General features: G+C 38.5%; 2 protein-coding genes across 3 annotated transcripts in view; one reads left to right on the top strand and one right to left on the bottom strand.

Moving 5' to 3' along the window:
- Nucleotides 1-8,665, top strand: part of LOC111790806 (calcium-dependent lipid-binding family protein) — a 67,930-nt gene extending 59,265 nt beyond the window's left edge. Inside the window, exons 53-64 of one of the 2 annotated variants that reach the window (XM_023671868.2) lie at nucleotides 668-823; nucleotides 919-1,103; nucleotides 1,191-1,730; nucleotides 2,309-2,486; nucleotides 2,573-2,715; nucleotides 2,807-2,933; nucleotides 4,242-4,463; nucleotides 5,361-5,717; nucleotides 6,670-6,828; nucleotides 6,918-7,205; nucleotides 7,835-8,148; nucleotides 8,365-8,665. In XM_023671868.2, the coding sequence (XP_023527636.2) occupies nucleotides 668-823; nucleotides 919-1,103; nucleotides 1,191-1,730; nucleotides 2,309-2,486; nucleotides 2,573-2,715; nucleotides 2,807-2,933; nucleotides 4,242-4,463; nucleotides 5,361-5,717; nucleotides 6,670-6,828; nucleotides 6,918-7,205; nucleotides 7,835-7,990 (2,511 nt within the window). In that variant the 3' untranslated portion in view covers nucleotides 7,991-8,148; nucleotides 8,365-8,665. Of the gene's footprint in view, nucleotides 1-667; nucleotides 824-918; nucleotides 1,104-1,190; nucleotides 1,731-2,308; nucleotides 2,487-2,572; nucleotides 2,716-2,806; nucleotides 2,934-4,241; nucleotides 4,464-5,360; nucleotides 5,718-6,669; nucleotides 6,829-6,917; nucleotides 7,206-7,834; nucleotides 8,154-8,364 lie in introns of both variants that reach the window. The other variant, XM_087122269.1, reaches the window with a different exon arrangement.
- An 879-nt stretch (nucleotides 8,666-9,544) lies between these two features.
- LOC111790432 (DEAD-box ATP-dependent RNA helicase 40) lies at nucleotides 9,545-16,042 on the bottom strand. Its single transcript, XM_023671319.2, has 8 exons — nucleotides 15,722-16,042; nucleotides 14,053-15,323; nucleotides 13,244-13,465; nucleotides 12,887-12,955; nucleotides 12,098-12,367; nucleotides 11,640-11,990; nucleotides 11,033-11,310; nucleotides 9,545-10,859 (listed from the first exon to the last, which is right to left on the bottom strand). The coding sequence occupies exons 2-8, from the start codon at nucleotides 15,319-15,321 to the stop codon at nucleotides 9,818-9,820; spliced, it is 3,501 nt and encodes a 1,166-aa protein (XP_023527087.2). The 5' UTR covers nucleotides 15,322-15,323; nucleotides 15,722-16,042; the 3' UTR covers nucleotides 9,545-9,817.
- Nucleotides 16,043-16,431: the final 389 nt, after the last annotated feature.

The following is a 16,431-nucleotide window of genomic DNA, read 5'->3' as shown; positions in this document are numbered from 1 at the left end:
TCAATTATATTTGTCCTATTATGTAGAAGTAGATTATGAGTTATAGTAATGGTGATCTTGCTATTACAATAAACCAAAACAGATGTCCTTCAAGAAAACCTCAATTTTTCAAGTATTCTGTTGATTCACATATCTTTTGCAAGTTTGCTGAGCTAAGGCTTTAAATTCTGTTTCAACACTACTTCTGGCTACTATATATATATAATAACTTGAAGTTGGTTCTACTTGTGAAATAATATAATACCTTTACTTGGTGTTTTGTCAAATATCTCAAGATTTTATGTGCAGCTTCAAAATGAGTTGGTCCAAGTGAGACTTATTGCAATTGCATTTGAGCATTTATGAGATAAATAGATTAGTCAACCCGAAGGATAGAAGCTTTGTAGTGTATCTCCTTATATTTCTACATATATATTTCAATGGAAGTAATGGAGGGTACGAGCTCTCTAGCCAGCTCGGAAGGGCTGGAATCTCTCCAAACAACAATTACTGACCAAAACACTAACTTACCCTGTCCAAGGATTCCAAGGATCTGTCTTTTTTCTGACTCTGCACTCATTGAAAGTCCTGATGCTACAACACAGCTTACTGTAGCCTTATTCTTGTTACCTTTTGATTCCGAGTCATTTTTAAGCAATTGAGGCCTTAATTATGATTTCTTGTTCAGGTTGTACGTTTTCAGCCTCACACATTGTTTATTAATCGGCTCGGATGCAGTCTCTGTTTGCAGCAGTGTGATTCTCAGCTATCAACATGGTTTCATCCTTATGATCCTCCAAAACCCTTTGGATGGCAGTCTTATGCTAAAGTTGAACTCTTGAAGGTTTTCACCGTAGAACAGAATACATAACAAAATAAGAGAGCTATGATATCTCGGACAAACTTTCATTAATCAAGTATTATTTTTTTTCTCTTCAGCTGCGGGTTGAGGGGTACAAGTGGAGCACTCCATTTAGCCTTTATAATGAAGGTATGATGCGAGTTTTATTGAAAAAAGATGGTGGAAATAATCCATTGCAAGTGAGGGTGGAAGTGAGGAGTGGAGCCAAGTGCTCACGCTATGAAGTCATCTTCCGTCCCAATACATCATCTGGACCTTACAGGTAAGTTAATCTAATAAGCAAAGTTTTCTTATAAAATTAGAACTTGTACAAGATTGTAATTGCTCCATGATGTGTTTATACATGTAGGATTGAAAATCGTTCAGCTTTTTTGCCAATACGCTTTCGGCAAGCCGATGGTACCAATGATTCCTGGAAGTTGCTTCTTCCTAACACGGCTGTTTCTTTTATTTGGGAAGATCTAGGTAGAAGGCGCCTATTGGAACTTCTAATAGATGGTTCAGAGTCATCAAAAACAGACAAGTACGATATTGATGAAATTTCTGATCATCAACCTGTTTCCGACTCTGGTGGACCCTCTAAGGCTTTGCATGTTACTATAGTTAAAGAGGAGAAAATTAATGTTGTTCTTATTAGAGATTGGATGCCAGAAAGTGAACCTGGAAGATTTTTAGGTGGACGTCATTTACCACCTTTATCAAATCCTCACAGAATTGATTTTTATAGTTCAGAATCTGCTTCCATCTCAAACTGTGAATATCACGTTATTATCGAACTAGCTGAGCTTGGAATATCTCTGGTTGACCATACACCAGAGGAGATATTATATTTGTCTGTGCAAAATCTTCTTCTAGCATACTCCACAGGCCTGGACTCTGGTATCAGTAGGTAATGTTGTTTTCCTCAATCTATATAGTATTCAAAATGAACCATCCCCTTGATTTTGACAGTCCAGATCTATTCTTGACATCTAATATCATTCCCTATGCTTTCTTGAATTTCAATGTCTAAAAGCCAAATACAGAAAAAGTTTTTTCTTTTTTCCTGCATTAGCATAATTAAGCTGTTGTCTCTATTCAGCAAAGTTATTGCTCGAATTTCTACTTCTAGAAATTTTTGTTTAGGTTTTAATCAACTATACCTCCCCTAGCTTTCCAATACTTGACAGTAGTCTTGATTTCGATTTAAACAAATATATATCTTAATTCTCTTCTTTTTCTTTAAAATAAAACTTCATTTGCTTTTGTCCTCGAATATTCTTCAACTTAGTTGTCTTTTGAATAAGATCTCATAGGAGGCTTGTATTTAGTCTTAACGTTACAGGTAGAATGAAACTCTAAATACTTGGAGCCAATATTGGATTTTAAGTCGCTTGGTTTAAAGATTCTGAGAGTTGGACTTGTGTTTTGTTCCTCCAAGATGATGTTGGTTAAACATTACATGTTTTGGTACTTTGTTTGATGCAGGTTGAAACTTAGAATGTCTGGAGTACAAGTTGATAACCAGTTGCCGTTGACTCCAATGCCAGTTCTTTTCAGACCACAGAGAGTTGGGGAGGAGACTGATTATATCTTGAAATTTTCAGTGACAATGCAATCAAATGGGTCAATGGATCTCTGTATCTATCCATATATAGGCTTCCATGTGAGAATTCGAGTGCTGTTAATTTATATTTAAAAAAGGATTTATCAACCATTGAAACTGAATTTCTTCCCTTTTTGGAGCTTCAGGGTCCTGAAAGTTATGCCTTTTCAATCAACATTCATGAACCAATAATTTGGCGCCTTCATGAAATGATGCAGCTAGTTAACCTCAGTAGATTACAGGATACTGGAAGTACTGCTGTTTCGGTGGATCCAGTTATTCAGATAAGGTGCGTTATCTGTCTAATTCTGTGGTTTGGATTGTGGTTTTATATGAACTGCTTTCTCCGAATTGTTTCTTAATATAACTTGGAAATGCAGAGTTCTTCACATATCAGAAGTTCGATTTAGACTCTCTATGGCTATGTCACCCAGTCAACGGCCAAGAGGTGTTCTTGGGTTCTGGTCCTCGCTTATGACTGCATTGGGGAATACTGAGAACATGCCGGTACGCTTTATGATTTTTCTTTATGTGATGCTTTGTACTTCCAATTTCTTCTAGATAATATAGAAGCTGAAGCATGTGGTATACTTGGTGGATTTTGAATGAGATGCCAGAACAAAGGGAAGAGTACTTTCCTGGCACGTTTTTCTCTGCACAATTAACAATTATAGCCTTGAAATATGGAGAAAGAACTTTAAACTAGTAAATCAACGGCAATAAGGGAGGATCTGTAGCTGAGAATGCTATGCTGATAAAGAAATATATTTTTCTCCAATAAAGGAAAACAAATACATGGTAAACTAGTGAATTTGAATGAATAGGGAAAGAAATATTACCCTTTCAGTTGGAGTTGAAAATGTGTATTGCTCCCAACATCTCTAGTTTCTTGAAGGTCAGCTTTTTGCAGCTCCTCTTGTTGTATTTATTACCTCATTGGATGATGGATTAAATACATGCACATAGATAGTTTTATTACCTTGTTCTCAAACTTTTTTACAATGTTTGTAAATATCTATCAGTTCAGTTTTATCATTTTCTACTTTGATACCATGATTGTTTTTGGCCAACTTATGCCACCTTGATATATCTCATGGGACAGTTTACCCAACCTTTTCATGTTGGAAAATTCATAATATTTTAATATCCTATGTTGGCACCAATTAAGTAGCTTGAGAAAAGTACATTTACTTCTTTTTCTTATCAAATGACATCTAGGTCAACCCGTAGTGGTTAAGTTTAGTTTCATGATGACATAGTAGTAGTAGCTCTCACGTTAAAATAATAAAGCTAAGAAATAGGATTGCATGATGCAATTTCAACAGTGAACAATTTGCATGATGAGAACTTGTCACAGGTGACATTTAAAAATTGGATGCAGGGACCACATTTCAGTCCCCTGTCTACGGATTGTGGGAAGATCTAAACTAAGGTTAGTGTTAGGTGGAGAAAGAGTAGGGACTTAGGGTTTCAAAAACTTATTTCACGGGGAATACCTTTTTCTGTGTGTTTTTTGTCTGTTAGGAGAGAAAATTGGCCACCTTAGCAGTAGGACTAATTCCCCACTTGGGCGATTATTATCAAAGTAAAGATGTATTCTGTTGGATTGAGTGCATCAGTTGGATTTGATGTTATCAAACAGCTGAGTTGGTTATCGTATTTATTAATCTACTGTCTGAATGCGGTGTACCATTTTTGTTTATTGTGATTTTTGAATTATAACTTCTCAGGTCTCAAATTCCTTTTCAGAATTATATATCTGAGAACTTAACTCTTCACCTTTTTCTTTTCTTTTCTTTTCTTTTCTTTTATCAGATTAGAATAAATCAAAGATTTCGTGAGAATGTCTGCATGAGGCAGAGTACGATGGTCAGTAGTGCTATATCAAGCATTCGGAAGGATCTCCTTAGCCAACCTCTTCAACTTCTCTCAGGTGTAGACATACTGGGTAATGCAAGTAGTGCACTTGGGCATATGAGTAAAGGTGTGGCTGCCTTATCGATGGACAAGAAGTTCATACAAAGCCGTCAAAGGCAGGTGTGTAAAAATATTATAACTGATTTTTTTTTTTTTTTTTTTCAAATAGTGCTGCAGATTTGAAACATTGCTACTTGTGAAGTAACTTGTAGACATTAAGGAACATTTATTGTTTGCTTAGAGATCTGCGTCCTCGTATCTGCATGCTCCCTTTGAAAGGAACAAAACCAGGAACTTTCTTCAAATTTTAATAGGATACTTCGCCAAGCATCTTCATGAACGAAATCTTCTTTTCATTCCACAGATAGTTTTGGACTGTATACATGCATGAGCATCATACAGTATGCACACGCATTAAATTAAAACTAAACCATTAGATTTAATCAACAAATTCTACTTAAGTGGTGTCTTGGTAGCTATCTAGCTGTATACAATGTGTTATTGCGAGGTAAAAACTGATTGAACTTTGAATAAATATTTTTTGCTCTAGCAGAGAATGATATTAAGTTAAATCACTGCTGAACCAAAAAGCTTAAGCAAATTTACAGTATAAATTTAATCTTTTTATCAATATTGTTATACTCCTCACTTGTGGGCTTGGAAATTTGTAGAATGTCCAAGAAGGGAAAATCAATATTAATTGAGAAAACAGTGTACAGTTCGAGAGTTTGAACATAAGATCTCCTGTTTTATACCAAATTAAATCATCACTAAACCCAAAATCTTAAGCCGGTGGATTGCTGTAAATTTAATCTTTTTATTGATACTTGACATAATCCATTTTCAAAACCATGCTTTGTGTCAAATAAAAATTCTGGTGAAGCTAAATCCCACATTAATCCGGTTTCTCAGAACAGTATGCAGGCTCCATCTTCAGTTTTAATATGTATCTTACGTTTCCGGCATTTCTTCTTCCTAAAAATCTGGAACATCTTGGCTAATATGTTTGCTTTTCAGGAGAATAAGGGTGTAGAAGATTTGGGTGATGTTATCCGAGAAGGAGGTGGAGCTCTGGCCAAGGGCCTATTCAGAGGAGTCACTGGTATATTAACAAAGCCTCTTGAAGGTGCAAAAACTTCTGGCGTTGAGGGCTTTGTTCAGGGCGTTGGAAAAGGCATAATAGGCGCAGCTGCACAGCCAGTGAGTGGAGTTTTAGATCTTCTATCAAAAACTACGGAAGGTGCTAATGCTGTGAGAATGAAGATAGCTTCTGTTATCACTTCGGATGAGCAACTTCTACGAAGGAGGCTGCCTCGTGTAATTAGTGGTGATAATTTGCTTCGACCATATGACAATTATAAAGCACAAGGACAGGTACTGTTTAGCTGGTCATCACCAAGTTACTTTACTGAACGAATTGGACTGCTGTTAGTATACTAATAAAATAGAAACATTGATGGAAACTTGATTGACAAGGAATATCTTCATAGATTCATTCATAGAATATTTTGTTATTGGAAAATTCTTTATAGCCACATCCCTTTCTAATTCAACCTCAACTTTGCTCCCACTGTTTCTTGCTCTGCAAGGTTTCTAGGTCATCCCGAACATAAGTGCAACATCTAAAAGCAGATCATCTATCAATTGTTGAACTATACCCATCTTAGAATTGAATCGATAAGTCATTGTGTGTTTTTATAAGAAAATTCCCTCACCTCTAGTTCTTATATAAGGACCCAATGATTCTATAAACCTTTTGGTGGATGTTCATGAACAGATTCACAATAACTACAAACTTGATATCAGGATGAAGGTAGGAAAAGATAGATAAGCTTACCAACCAGGCATCGGTACCTTCTTTTGCCCCAGTGGAAGTTTATCTTCTTTTCCATGAACTTTAGATCTATATCCATTGAGGTTTGATCCGATTTTCACCCTTAATACATGTTTCTTTCAATAAATCTATGACATTTTCACTTTAACATAGATATGCCTCTTTTAGAACCTATCCTAGGAAGTACTTAAGATGCCTTTAAGTCTTTTCTTTCGAAGTCTTTATCAAGCAAATTTTTAAGTTTTTATTTTTTCTATCGTGATTCCCTGCGAGAATGATGTTATCAACCTAAACAATAGTATTGCAGACTGCTTAAGATTACAGGGTTCTTTCTAATTTTCGAACTTTACCATTATTCTTGTTGGTTGCTATGCTTGTGAAATGTCCTTATAAACTTCCTTTAAGCGGCAAAATCTTTTTAAGATTTTTTCTTTATGACTTTCCTGTTACCTGCCTGGAACACTAATCAATTTTTCTTTTTCCTGGGTGAAGGTCATATTGCAGTTGGCAGAATCGGGATCATTTTTTGTACAGGTTGATTTGTTTAAAGTGCGTGGAAAGTTTGCATTATCAGATGCGTATGAAGATCATTTTTTACTTCCCAAAGGGAAAATACTTGTTGTCACTCATAGAAGAGTCATATTGATGCAAGTAAGCTAGCTAATTTTTTAGTACTTTTAGTGCCTCCTCTCTTCAGTACGTGACAATTACCTGAAAACCATAACTCCTTTTGTTTACAGCAACCTTCCACCATCATTGGTCAGAGGAAGTTCAGCCCAGCTAAAGATGCATGTTCTGTTTTATGGGATGTTTTGTGGGGTGACCTTGTGACAATGGAATTTTCGAACGGAAAGAAAGACCATCCAAAATCTCCCCCTTCTCGTCTCATCCTTTACTTGCAATCTCGATCAACCGAGATGAAGGACCATGCTTATGTTGTAAAATGTGGCCGAGGCACTGACCAAGCTCTTCGAGTTTATGCCTCAATTGAGCGTGCAATGAACACCTATGGACAAAACCAACCAAAGGTTTGCTTTGTCTCGGAACCCTATTCAATAATGCCAATATTTATTCATAAGTTCCACTGTTGAGAACCTATCATGGTAGTTAACATCCATTCTTTCTCATGGTGTGGTATACTTCGCAACATCCGGTCAATTCCTTATAGTCTAAGATTTTGGTATCTGATGCACTTTCATTCATTATTTTCTAGACTTTGAGACCTTGGATCGGTGATTCTACTAATCCGGTAAATTTCTAGGCTAACATGTGATTCAATGAAACCCATCTCCATAAACCCAAATTCAGCCAAAATAAATGTCTGATGTATTTGTTGGCACCCCGAAGAGTCTTCCCTAGCATCCTAGCCACAAGAATGTTATGGAAAAAAAAAATTAACAAACACTTCAGGCTGCTAAAACATGGAAATATATACATACATATATATATATATATATATATATATAATAGCTTTTTCTTGTGTTCGACAGAGAATTCGTTCATTGAATTGAGAATAATCTAGAAATTGGGGAAAGAGAAATAGTAACACTATTGAATAACTGAGATCTTTTGGGGCTTTTTCATATAATGAATTTCTGCATGACTAGTTGGGATTGTATTGTAAACCGTAAACCAAAATCTTTACAAACTGTTTCAGGAAATAATAAGAGTAAGAAAGCCATATTCACCCATTGCTGAGGGTGCCATTGGTGACTATATTCCGAAAGAAGGGTCTGTTGGCTGGTCTCCCCAGCAGGTTTCTTCGTCTGTTCCTTTCACTCTCAGTTCCGCTTTTGGCAGCAGCAGTTACTGATTCAGTGCTTGCGATGTAAATGATTTTTACAAAGCTCCTCATCTTGAGAAGCCACTAGGGAATAGTATCTCCATAACTTTCTTCAGAACTCTTGTGGAACGGTGAAGTTCACAGCTAAGATCCCTGCTAGCACTGCATAGTCTGATGAGAGTTGAACAGTAAGGCAATCCTCTTGATGTATCTATTCTTAGGAATTTGATTTTTAACAGTTTTAAGTGTTAAATATTCTTATTCTTATTCATATGATAATGAACCACGGAATTCATTTGAAGATCATTTGAGCCGAACAAATTTAAAGATCAGTTTTCTTCTCATGCATTACATGTTAAATGGGTTGCTTCATTGATTGATAGTTCTCTTTCTTGGGTGTGCAGGTACTTATGAACCATATGGAGGATATGTTAAACTCGAGTTTGTTTCTGCAGCAATCAGCTTCAGGTTTCCAGATAATGTATAGCCTTTGCGCGACCCTTGTATAGCTGGTTGCATATAAACGATCATGTAGATGCATAATAGAGAGGATGAGACTGATTAGTCCACAGAAAATGAAATTTTTTATGGAATAAAGAGTTGGGCGTGCCCATTCCTTTGTTCATTAGATGCAAGTTGTTACTTCACTCCTCTGGTGGCAAAATCAATTGAATAAAATCAATAAAGGGTAATATTTTCTGCTTACCACTCACATGAGCCAATGACCTATTGCCATGTGTCTTTTTTAATTATGTTTATTTGACCTTATTCTCCTAAACTTTTGGATTAAATCAATTAAAAACTCTGAACTTTAGTCCTTGAATCTATTAGTGATTTATAACTAGTTTTACTTGATTTTAGATCAACTCAAGATCTTCTATAATATGTTCACAAGTTATATTAGGTATATCACTGAAATTAAAAAATAACGAAATAAAATAACAAAAAGATGAAAATCTTATTTTTAAAATTGTCATATTGGCAAAACTAAATAGTTGGTTCTATATTTACAAATATGATATGTTTTATGTTGCCATTCAAAAATATTATTTATCACACCTTTTCAATAAAATAAATATTAAAAAAACGAAATAAAGTTAAATTTCTCGGGTGCCACCACGGTTAATAAAAATCTAAGAAAAATAAGTTTTTATAGATTGTGGTTGGTTCACGACGTTATGAACAAGAATGTCTTTTGGCGTGGGCAAAGTGTCAAAACTTTGATGCGTGTATAGACCACCTATCGTGAAAGGCTCAGCACATAATTGCCATCATTGACATTAAGTAGTTCCTGAAGCGACGATAAGAAACAATAGAGATCGTTGCTCCATCTCCTAAAATTCACTCTTGAACCTCGTCGAGATGGAGCAACGATCTCTATTGTTTCTTATCAATAGAGATCGTTGCTCCATCTCCTAAACTTCACTCTTGAACCTCGTCGAGATGGAGCAACGATCTCTATTGTTTCTTATCGTCGCTTCAAACACTTAGTAACTATTTTCATAGCACTTTCCACTAAAGCATCTCCTCCATTAAATTTATAGTAAAACAACTTCTCAATAACATTTTTATAGAACCATCTGATTAACTGCAAGAGACAAAAATATTTCCTCCTTGTTTGAAAACGGGTTCATTTTTCATAACAAAATTATCAATAAACCTATCAATTAAATTATGCTGATTGCGAGCACAGCCAGCATAGCATATTCATACACCATACCCTCATCAATTCCAAACGTCCCCCAAATACCCACCTTTTTTTCAACCTTCATATGCTTAGATTTTCCTTAAAAAGCTTCTTGGCCAGAATCTTCCAATGAGAATGTGAATTGGGAGTATACCAACGGACATAAAGATTCATATTACTTGAGCTGCTGCATTAACAGTTCCATCGCTCGTATCTTCTGCACCATTTTCTGGTTTCCCTGGCTCCATATTACTGCTGGCCGCCACAGGAGGAACCTGCCCCGCATCACCTCTATCGTCAAAACCGCTCTTTCGTGTGCCATGAGACGTTGCAGTTACTGATTCTGGAGGTTGGTCGTCTTTCCTATCGAAGTTCCGCTCACGCGAACGCCCGTAATTATCATGGCTACGGCTACGACTACGGCTTCGGCTGTGACGGCGGGACCAACTCCGACTCCTGCTTCTGCTTCTGCTCCTACTCCTGCTACGGCTTCTACTCCAGCTTCTACTGCTACGACTACGACTACGGCTACCACTGCGACTGCGACTTCGACTGTAACCCCATGTTCGGACTCTTTCAGGACTGCGGCTGTAACTTCTGCCTCTACTCCTATTACTGAAGTCGTTTCTATTATCAAATCGACTCTGTCCACGCCCACGTCCACGACCATCCACACTACTGAACCTATCATGTGGCCCGCCGCGATCACCCCTTCCCCAACCAACATGACCTCCAGCAGGGCCACCGAAACCCCGTCCTCTACCCCGTGTAGGAAAGAAATCACCTCTCCCACCTCGTCCACCAGCAGTACCATCCCTCATGTTACCACGACCACCAAACCCACCATCTCTCATCCCACCACGGCCACCAAACCCACCATCCCTTGCACCACCGCGACCACCAAACCCACCATCTCTCATGCCACCCCGGCCTCCTGAATCCCAGCGACTGCCGCCCATAACTGCATCAATACGACCCATCCCACCCCTATCCTTCCCAAAACTTGGCCCACCACGCATAGCCATATCTCGCAACTCAGGAGGCACATGCTGATCCGCACCCTCCAGTAGTTTAATCAAATCAGCAGCATATTTCCAATCCTGTTCGGTGAAGAAGGTATATGCCACTCCCGTTGCTCCAGCCCTCCCAGTTCTCCCAATTCGATGGACATAGTCCTCAACTCCAGTTGGAAAATCATAGTTGATCACCACTCTGGCATAACAATGAAATAAATATATCTAAGTACATACTTGGGCAAAAATCATATGATAGTTAGCATACAAACCCTCCAACATCAGATCCATTTTCTTTCAAATTTTTATTCCCAACTCCCAAGATTTTCTCTCCGTACCATAGAGGAGAAAAGAGCATAAAAGAGAGCCTACCTTATATCTTTGATGTCAAGCCCACGGGCAGCAACATCTGTGGCAACTAGTATCGGGGACTTTCCACTACGAAACTGGTTCAATACCCAATCACGCTCCCCTTGCGATTTGTCTCCATGAATTGCAGCAGCCCCAAAGCCACGACCAAGACTTCGTGCAAGCTGATCACATAGCCTCTTCGTGGAACAAAAAATTATTACCTTAGATCCCCGTTCTTGGGACCTAAGAATCTGTTCTAACCGTCTCTGTTTTTCCATCTGTGGAACGACTTCAACATACTGTTCTCCACCCCCCACCCCCCCCCAAAAAAAGAGAGAGAGAGAGAGAGAGAGAGAGAGAGAGAGAATAAGGCAAAAGAGAGAAGAAAAGGGATCAATGACAAATCATCTACAGGATGACACAACTTCATATGATTAAGGCTCGAGAATAAAGATTGCTCGGTATCAAGACTCCTATATTTGGTTATTCAGGGAAATGTGATCAGAACTTTAAATGGGCAATTTATAATTAATTATATAGTTTATGAGGAATTTAATATAATTATGGTGCATTAATTAATGAAACAATCAAAATTGATATAAGAATTAAACATTTTTGTTGAAGGTACCTGAGTTATAGCCTTGTTAGCAGCAAGTTCATCAACGCTGCCAATATTCACCTGGACAGAATTGACTAGAAGATCATTCGCTATTTTTCTTACTTCCTTGGGCCAGGTTGCTGTATACATAAGTGTTTGTCTGCGTGGTGGTATTTCATTCACAATCTTTCTAATTTGGGGTTCAAATCCCATGTCAAGCATTCGATCAGCTTCATCAAGCACAAGAAGTGAAATTTGCCTAAACTTAATCATCTTCATTTCAAGTATATCATTGAGCCGGCCAGGAGTTGCCACAACAATATCAGCACCACGTTCTAACTCCTTTAGCTGAGGACCTTTCGGGGCTCCACCATACAAACACTGAAAGAAGGAAGAGCTTTAACCCATGAAAAGGAGAAAAAACGTACAAAAAAAGAAAGCAGAAGTAGATGAGTCAAGGACACAAAAAGGCAACATTTGAAACTTACCGTGCAACAAACCCTGGAAGACCTCCCAAATTTAATAGCTTCATCTTGTATTTGAGTAGCAAGTTCCCTAGTAGGAGCCAAAACCAACACCGTTGGTCCGTTTTGAGGGTTATTCCGGCACTGCCTAAGAAGCATGAAGGCAGGAATCAAATAGCCCAAAGTTTTTCCAGACCCCGTTTTAGCAATGGCAACTATGTCCCGACCTTGCAGGGCAATTGGCCATGTTTGTGCTTGAATTGGCGTTGGAGAAGAGAAACCAGCAGAATATATCTATGGCACAAAGATGGAAATATAGACTCAACCCCAAGTTTAAAACATGCCAAAAGCATTCATGGGTGAAATACATTTTAAAAATATAGAGTTCTACAACAACAAAAACGAAATAGCACAAAAGATCCCATAGAATAGTTGCTTACAGAAGCAACTCGAGGCAACAAAAGATGGCAATAAAGACATATTAAGCAGAGCCAATAAGCAAGACATCTCAGTCACATCAGGTGTGATCTGGTCAAAGAGCCAACACTCTACTAAAAGATGCCCTAGAAAGGCTCCAACCACCCATTTTGCAGCCTCCAAAAATCAAGGGGTTGTTGCATGTGCAAGTGTAGCAATAGCAGTGCAGCGTACGACATATGCTCCTCCTCCGGAGCAGATATCGCACCTGCGACAAGTGAGAACTCATGAGTAAAGACTACATTAATAACAGAAGAGATGAGTAAGCTGGATCATGGATTCTCTTTTTTCATGCACAACCCAGTTGAAAGAAGTTCGAGCAATCATGAAACTTGCCTCTCTCAGTATCTCCGGAGGGAAGCCAGTAGCCTCAAATGTCATGTAAGGAGATGGAACGTTATCACCCTGCAAAATTAATTGAACTGGTCATTTACAACCAAAAAAGAAAGTGTAGCTTAACTACTACAGATTGAACCAACAGTGCACACCTAATGAATAAAGTCAGTCACACAAATTGCATTTAAAATTAGTGATGTTTCAACTTCCAAGACACTACATAACCTCGACAATTTCGCACTGATTTTCCCACAGAATACGGACAACATGATTGGTAGTCAGTGATACAATTATAACAGCCCATGGCATTTACAACACCAACATAATTGGAAAAGATATCCATGCTGAAATACAAACCGTAGCAGTTACTTCATGCTGTTGACGATAAACTTCAACAGGTGACATATTAGTGACATCTGAAGCTCCAATATGAGGAGGGCCTATCAAAGCATTGTTTGACAATGGTGGGCCACCAGATCCATGGCTGTACATATTATGTGAATGCCCAGCAGCAAAATTGGTCCCACTAGGATGGCCAGGTGCTGCAGTTGGAAATGAGACACCACTCATCCTTGTGTCCTGAAAGAAAGGACAATTTGCATACGCTACATGAAAAAATAAATCAAATAGAACAAAAATACTTGGAAACTTGATACAAAATTTTGCTCAACCTGACTTTTCCAATTCTTTTCTGTTTCTCACTGAAAGTGTTATTTCTCATAACATAGTTAAAGAAAAACATTTCTCTTAACCTAAAACTAAGTAATGGCCAAGGAAAAAAGTTGTTTTTAGTAGTAAACTGAGCTTCAAAAGAGAAATATGGAACAATATACAAGGCATACAAAAAAAAAAAACCCTCCACAAGTGTAGACTTCCACTGTAGGAACGACCTCTAATCCAATTTCATAATTAATCAAAATCCACATATAACCTCACTCACAAAACTTTACAGTAGGTAACTACATATCTTCCATGTAAAACCCAATGATATAATGTCCTCCCAAAATACCAGCCCCTTTTCAACTTTTTTTAGCTTGAACAAATCTTAGGATATGAAAATAAATATATCTGGTTTTTTGTTCCCTCATATTTGAATCTTACTTAAACAATGCCCAAAAAAGAAACTTAAACATGGAAGAACTACAAATGGACATGAAATGCAGAACCTGCTGGCTCCTTGCCATTGGTATTGCTGCAAGCCTTGGTTGAAGTGGACCAACGCCAGGCCCTTCATTCCTGCCAAAGTAATATTCATTTCCAGCTCTACCTGGCAAATTTTCAGCACTAGTTTGCTGCCCCTGCATCACTGCTGGGCTCATCTGATCTTGGAATCTAGAATGATGTTGGCGATGAGCCAATTCAGTACCTGCATGCTGCAATTGAACCACAGGATTCTGCTGTTGTATGTTTCCTGGAGAGCCACCAAATTGTCGTGCTTGGTCTGATGCTGAACCAAATTGTTGCATTTGAGAAGAATTGGTTCCAGGATGAAGGTTATGAATAGATGAGGTACCACCACTTTGTTCAAACTGGGAAGAAGAAAAGCCAACTTGGTTTCCTGACTGGATATTATCCTCCTCTCTCTTCAGAAAAGCTGACTTCTGCTCAAGGTGATTGCCAAATGGTTGACCTAAAGGGCTTTGTTGAACTTGCTGCTGCAAATTGTGCTGCACACTTGGATGCACACTTTGCTGGTAGCCGATATACTGAAGCTGCTGCTGACCATATTGTGGTTGCGGACCTTGAGGCTGCCCAACTAATGGCGTTTGATTTTGCATGCTTGGTTGTCCTAAATGCTGGATTGATGGTTGTGGTATTTGTTGTCCTGGATTCTGTAAGGGTTGTCCTGGATTCTGCGGGGGTTGCTGATTTGGATGCTGAGACATTTGTGGATTTGCATGTGCCATTTTCTGACCTTGATGCATGACCTGCTGCTGGCCAAGATGCGGTGACGACATTGCAAACAGCCCCTGTTGCTGCATGACCTGGTTCGATTGTGAGCTATTTTGTCGCCCATCTGGTGCCATTTGCAAGCCAGGATGGTGATTAACAGTTGCCTGACCGGCAACAGAACTGTGCTGTTGTGACATCAGATGTCCAGGTTGTTGAGAAAGTTGGCTATTTGATTGGCCTTCTTGTTGAGGGACATGATGATTTTTCTGTACATGCGGTGTTAATGCACCATTCGATGGCATTGAATGAGCCTCCGAAACTGAAGTAGGCTTGGAAGAAGAGACGCCAGGATGAGGACCGAGCGGCAATGGTGGTGGCAAAGAGACCGGTTTTTCATACTGAGTTACGTTGGTTTCAGGGTTCCAGTAGTATAACAGTCCAGTGCTCCCATCAATCAATCCCTTCCAGGGTTTGGGAAGAGTAGGGTCGTCCGGTGCATAGCGAGGACCAAGAGAAGGGGGAGCAGACTCTCCAGTTTCCATGACTTCAAAATGTATCAAGAAATTGATCACAAAGAAGTCAGTATTCAATAAACACAGCTAGCATCTCTCCTATCCACTGATGAATAAGTACCACATAGAGTTATAAACAAAGGTTAACCAAAATTGAGAACAAAATTTAATTCCAACCCAAGTTTATTCAGTTTGCCAAGATAATAAACACTAGAATCCGTTATACACTAAATTCAGATATCTTATAATGCCATAATGAAATTTCCTTCAAACTCATATCATTCATTCAATCTTCAAAATTTTCCCAATCATCCTTACATTTAAGTCAAGTAAGAATCAAACCAACGAACAAATGAATTCCAAACCAAAAAAAAAAAAAAAAAACAGAATGCAACAAGATGATCAGAGAAACAAAATTTTATACATCTACCTCAATAAAGATCCGAATTCCGATAATGTTTCTCCTTCCTCGTCAAGACCTGACGAGAGAAGTAAAATTAAAAGATGCCCCAAATGATTGGCACGTTGAATCGCTCAATCGAACGAACAACAAAGTTCTTCAAGGAGAGATTCACAGGGGATTCTGAGGCGCTAGGGCTACTGGAGATGTTACCGAATGCAGCGTCTCGTCTCAATCTACCATTTACACGACGAAGAGGGACCGATCGATAAAAAATTGGACGGCCAGGATCATCTACTGTGGCTTGCGTTCGAATCTCGCACGTCCAAATAGCGACCGGGTGGCGACGCTTCCCTCTTATTTTCGGCTCTTGAGCTCTTTATAGAACTACGGGTTACGAGTTCAAGACTCCGACCCTTTGCATGTGACCCGTGGGTCGACCCGTTTTATAGCTAACAATATTGTATTCTTTTTTTCATTATTTTTATATCTATAAGTTTTAAAAAAATTTCAATTTTTCAATATTTTGAAGTTCTTTGTTCGATTTTTAGGATTAACCAATCTATTGGTACGACTAAGTTTAGGGCATGGCTCTGATACCATGTTAGACGAACACGACTCTCCCCAATGATATGATATTGTCCACTTTGAGCATAAGCTCTCATGACTTTGCTTTGGGTTTCCCCATAGTATTCCGATCGTTCCCTAAATTAGGGGACGTGGGACTTTCATCATCCAAC

This window comes from Cucurbita pepo, chromosome 3 (assembly GCF_057944985.1).
Source record: "Cucurbita pepo subsp. pepo isolate OVF chromosome 3, ASM5794498v1, whole genome shotgun sequence".
NCBI classification, from domain to species: Eukaryota; Viridiplantae; Streptophyta; class Magnoliopsida; order Cucurbitales; family Cucurbitaceae; genus Cucurbita; species Cucurbita pepo.
Note: the sequence above shows the minus strand (reverse complement) of the source record. Positions and strands in the feature narration are given on the sequence as shown.

What these genes read in the sequence shown, in the direction of transcription:
- LOC111790432 (XM_023671319.2), bottom strand. Translation starts at nt 15,321, where the DNA reads ATGGAAACTGGAGAGTCTGCTCCCCCTTCTCTTGGTCCTCGCTATGCA. An exon ending in CTCCGGAGATACTGAGAGAG is followed by an intron (nt 12,368 to 12,886) that starts GCAAGTTTCATG and finishes TTTGTGCCATAG; the next exon opens with ATATATTCTGCTGGTTTCTC. An exon ending in CTTGACATCAAAGATATAAG is followed by an intron (nt 10,860 to 11,032) that starts GTAGGCTCTCTT and finishes TTGTTATGCCAG; the next exon opens with AGTGGTGATCAACTATGATT.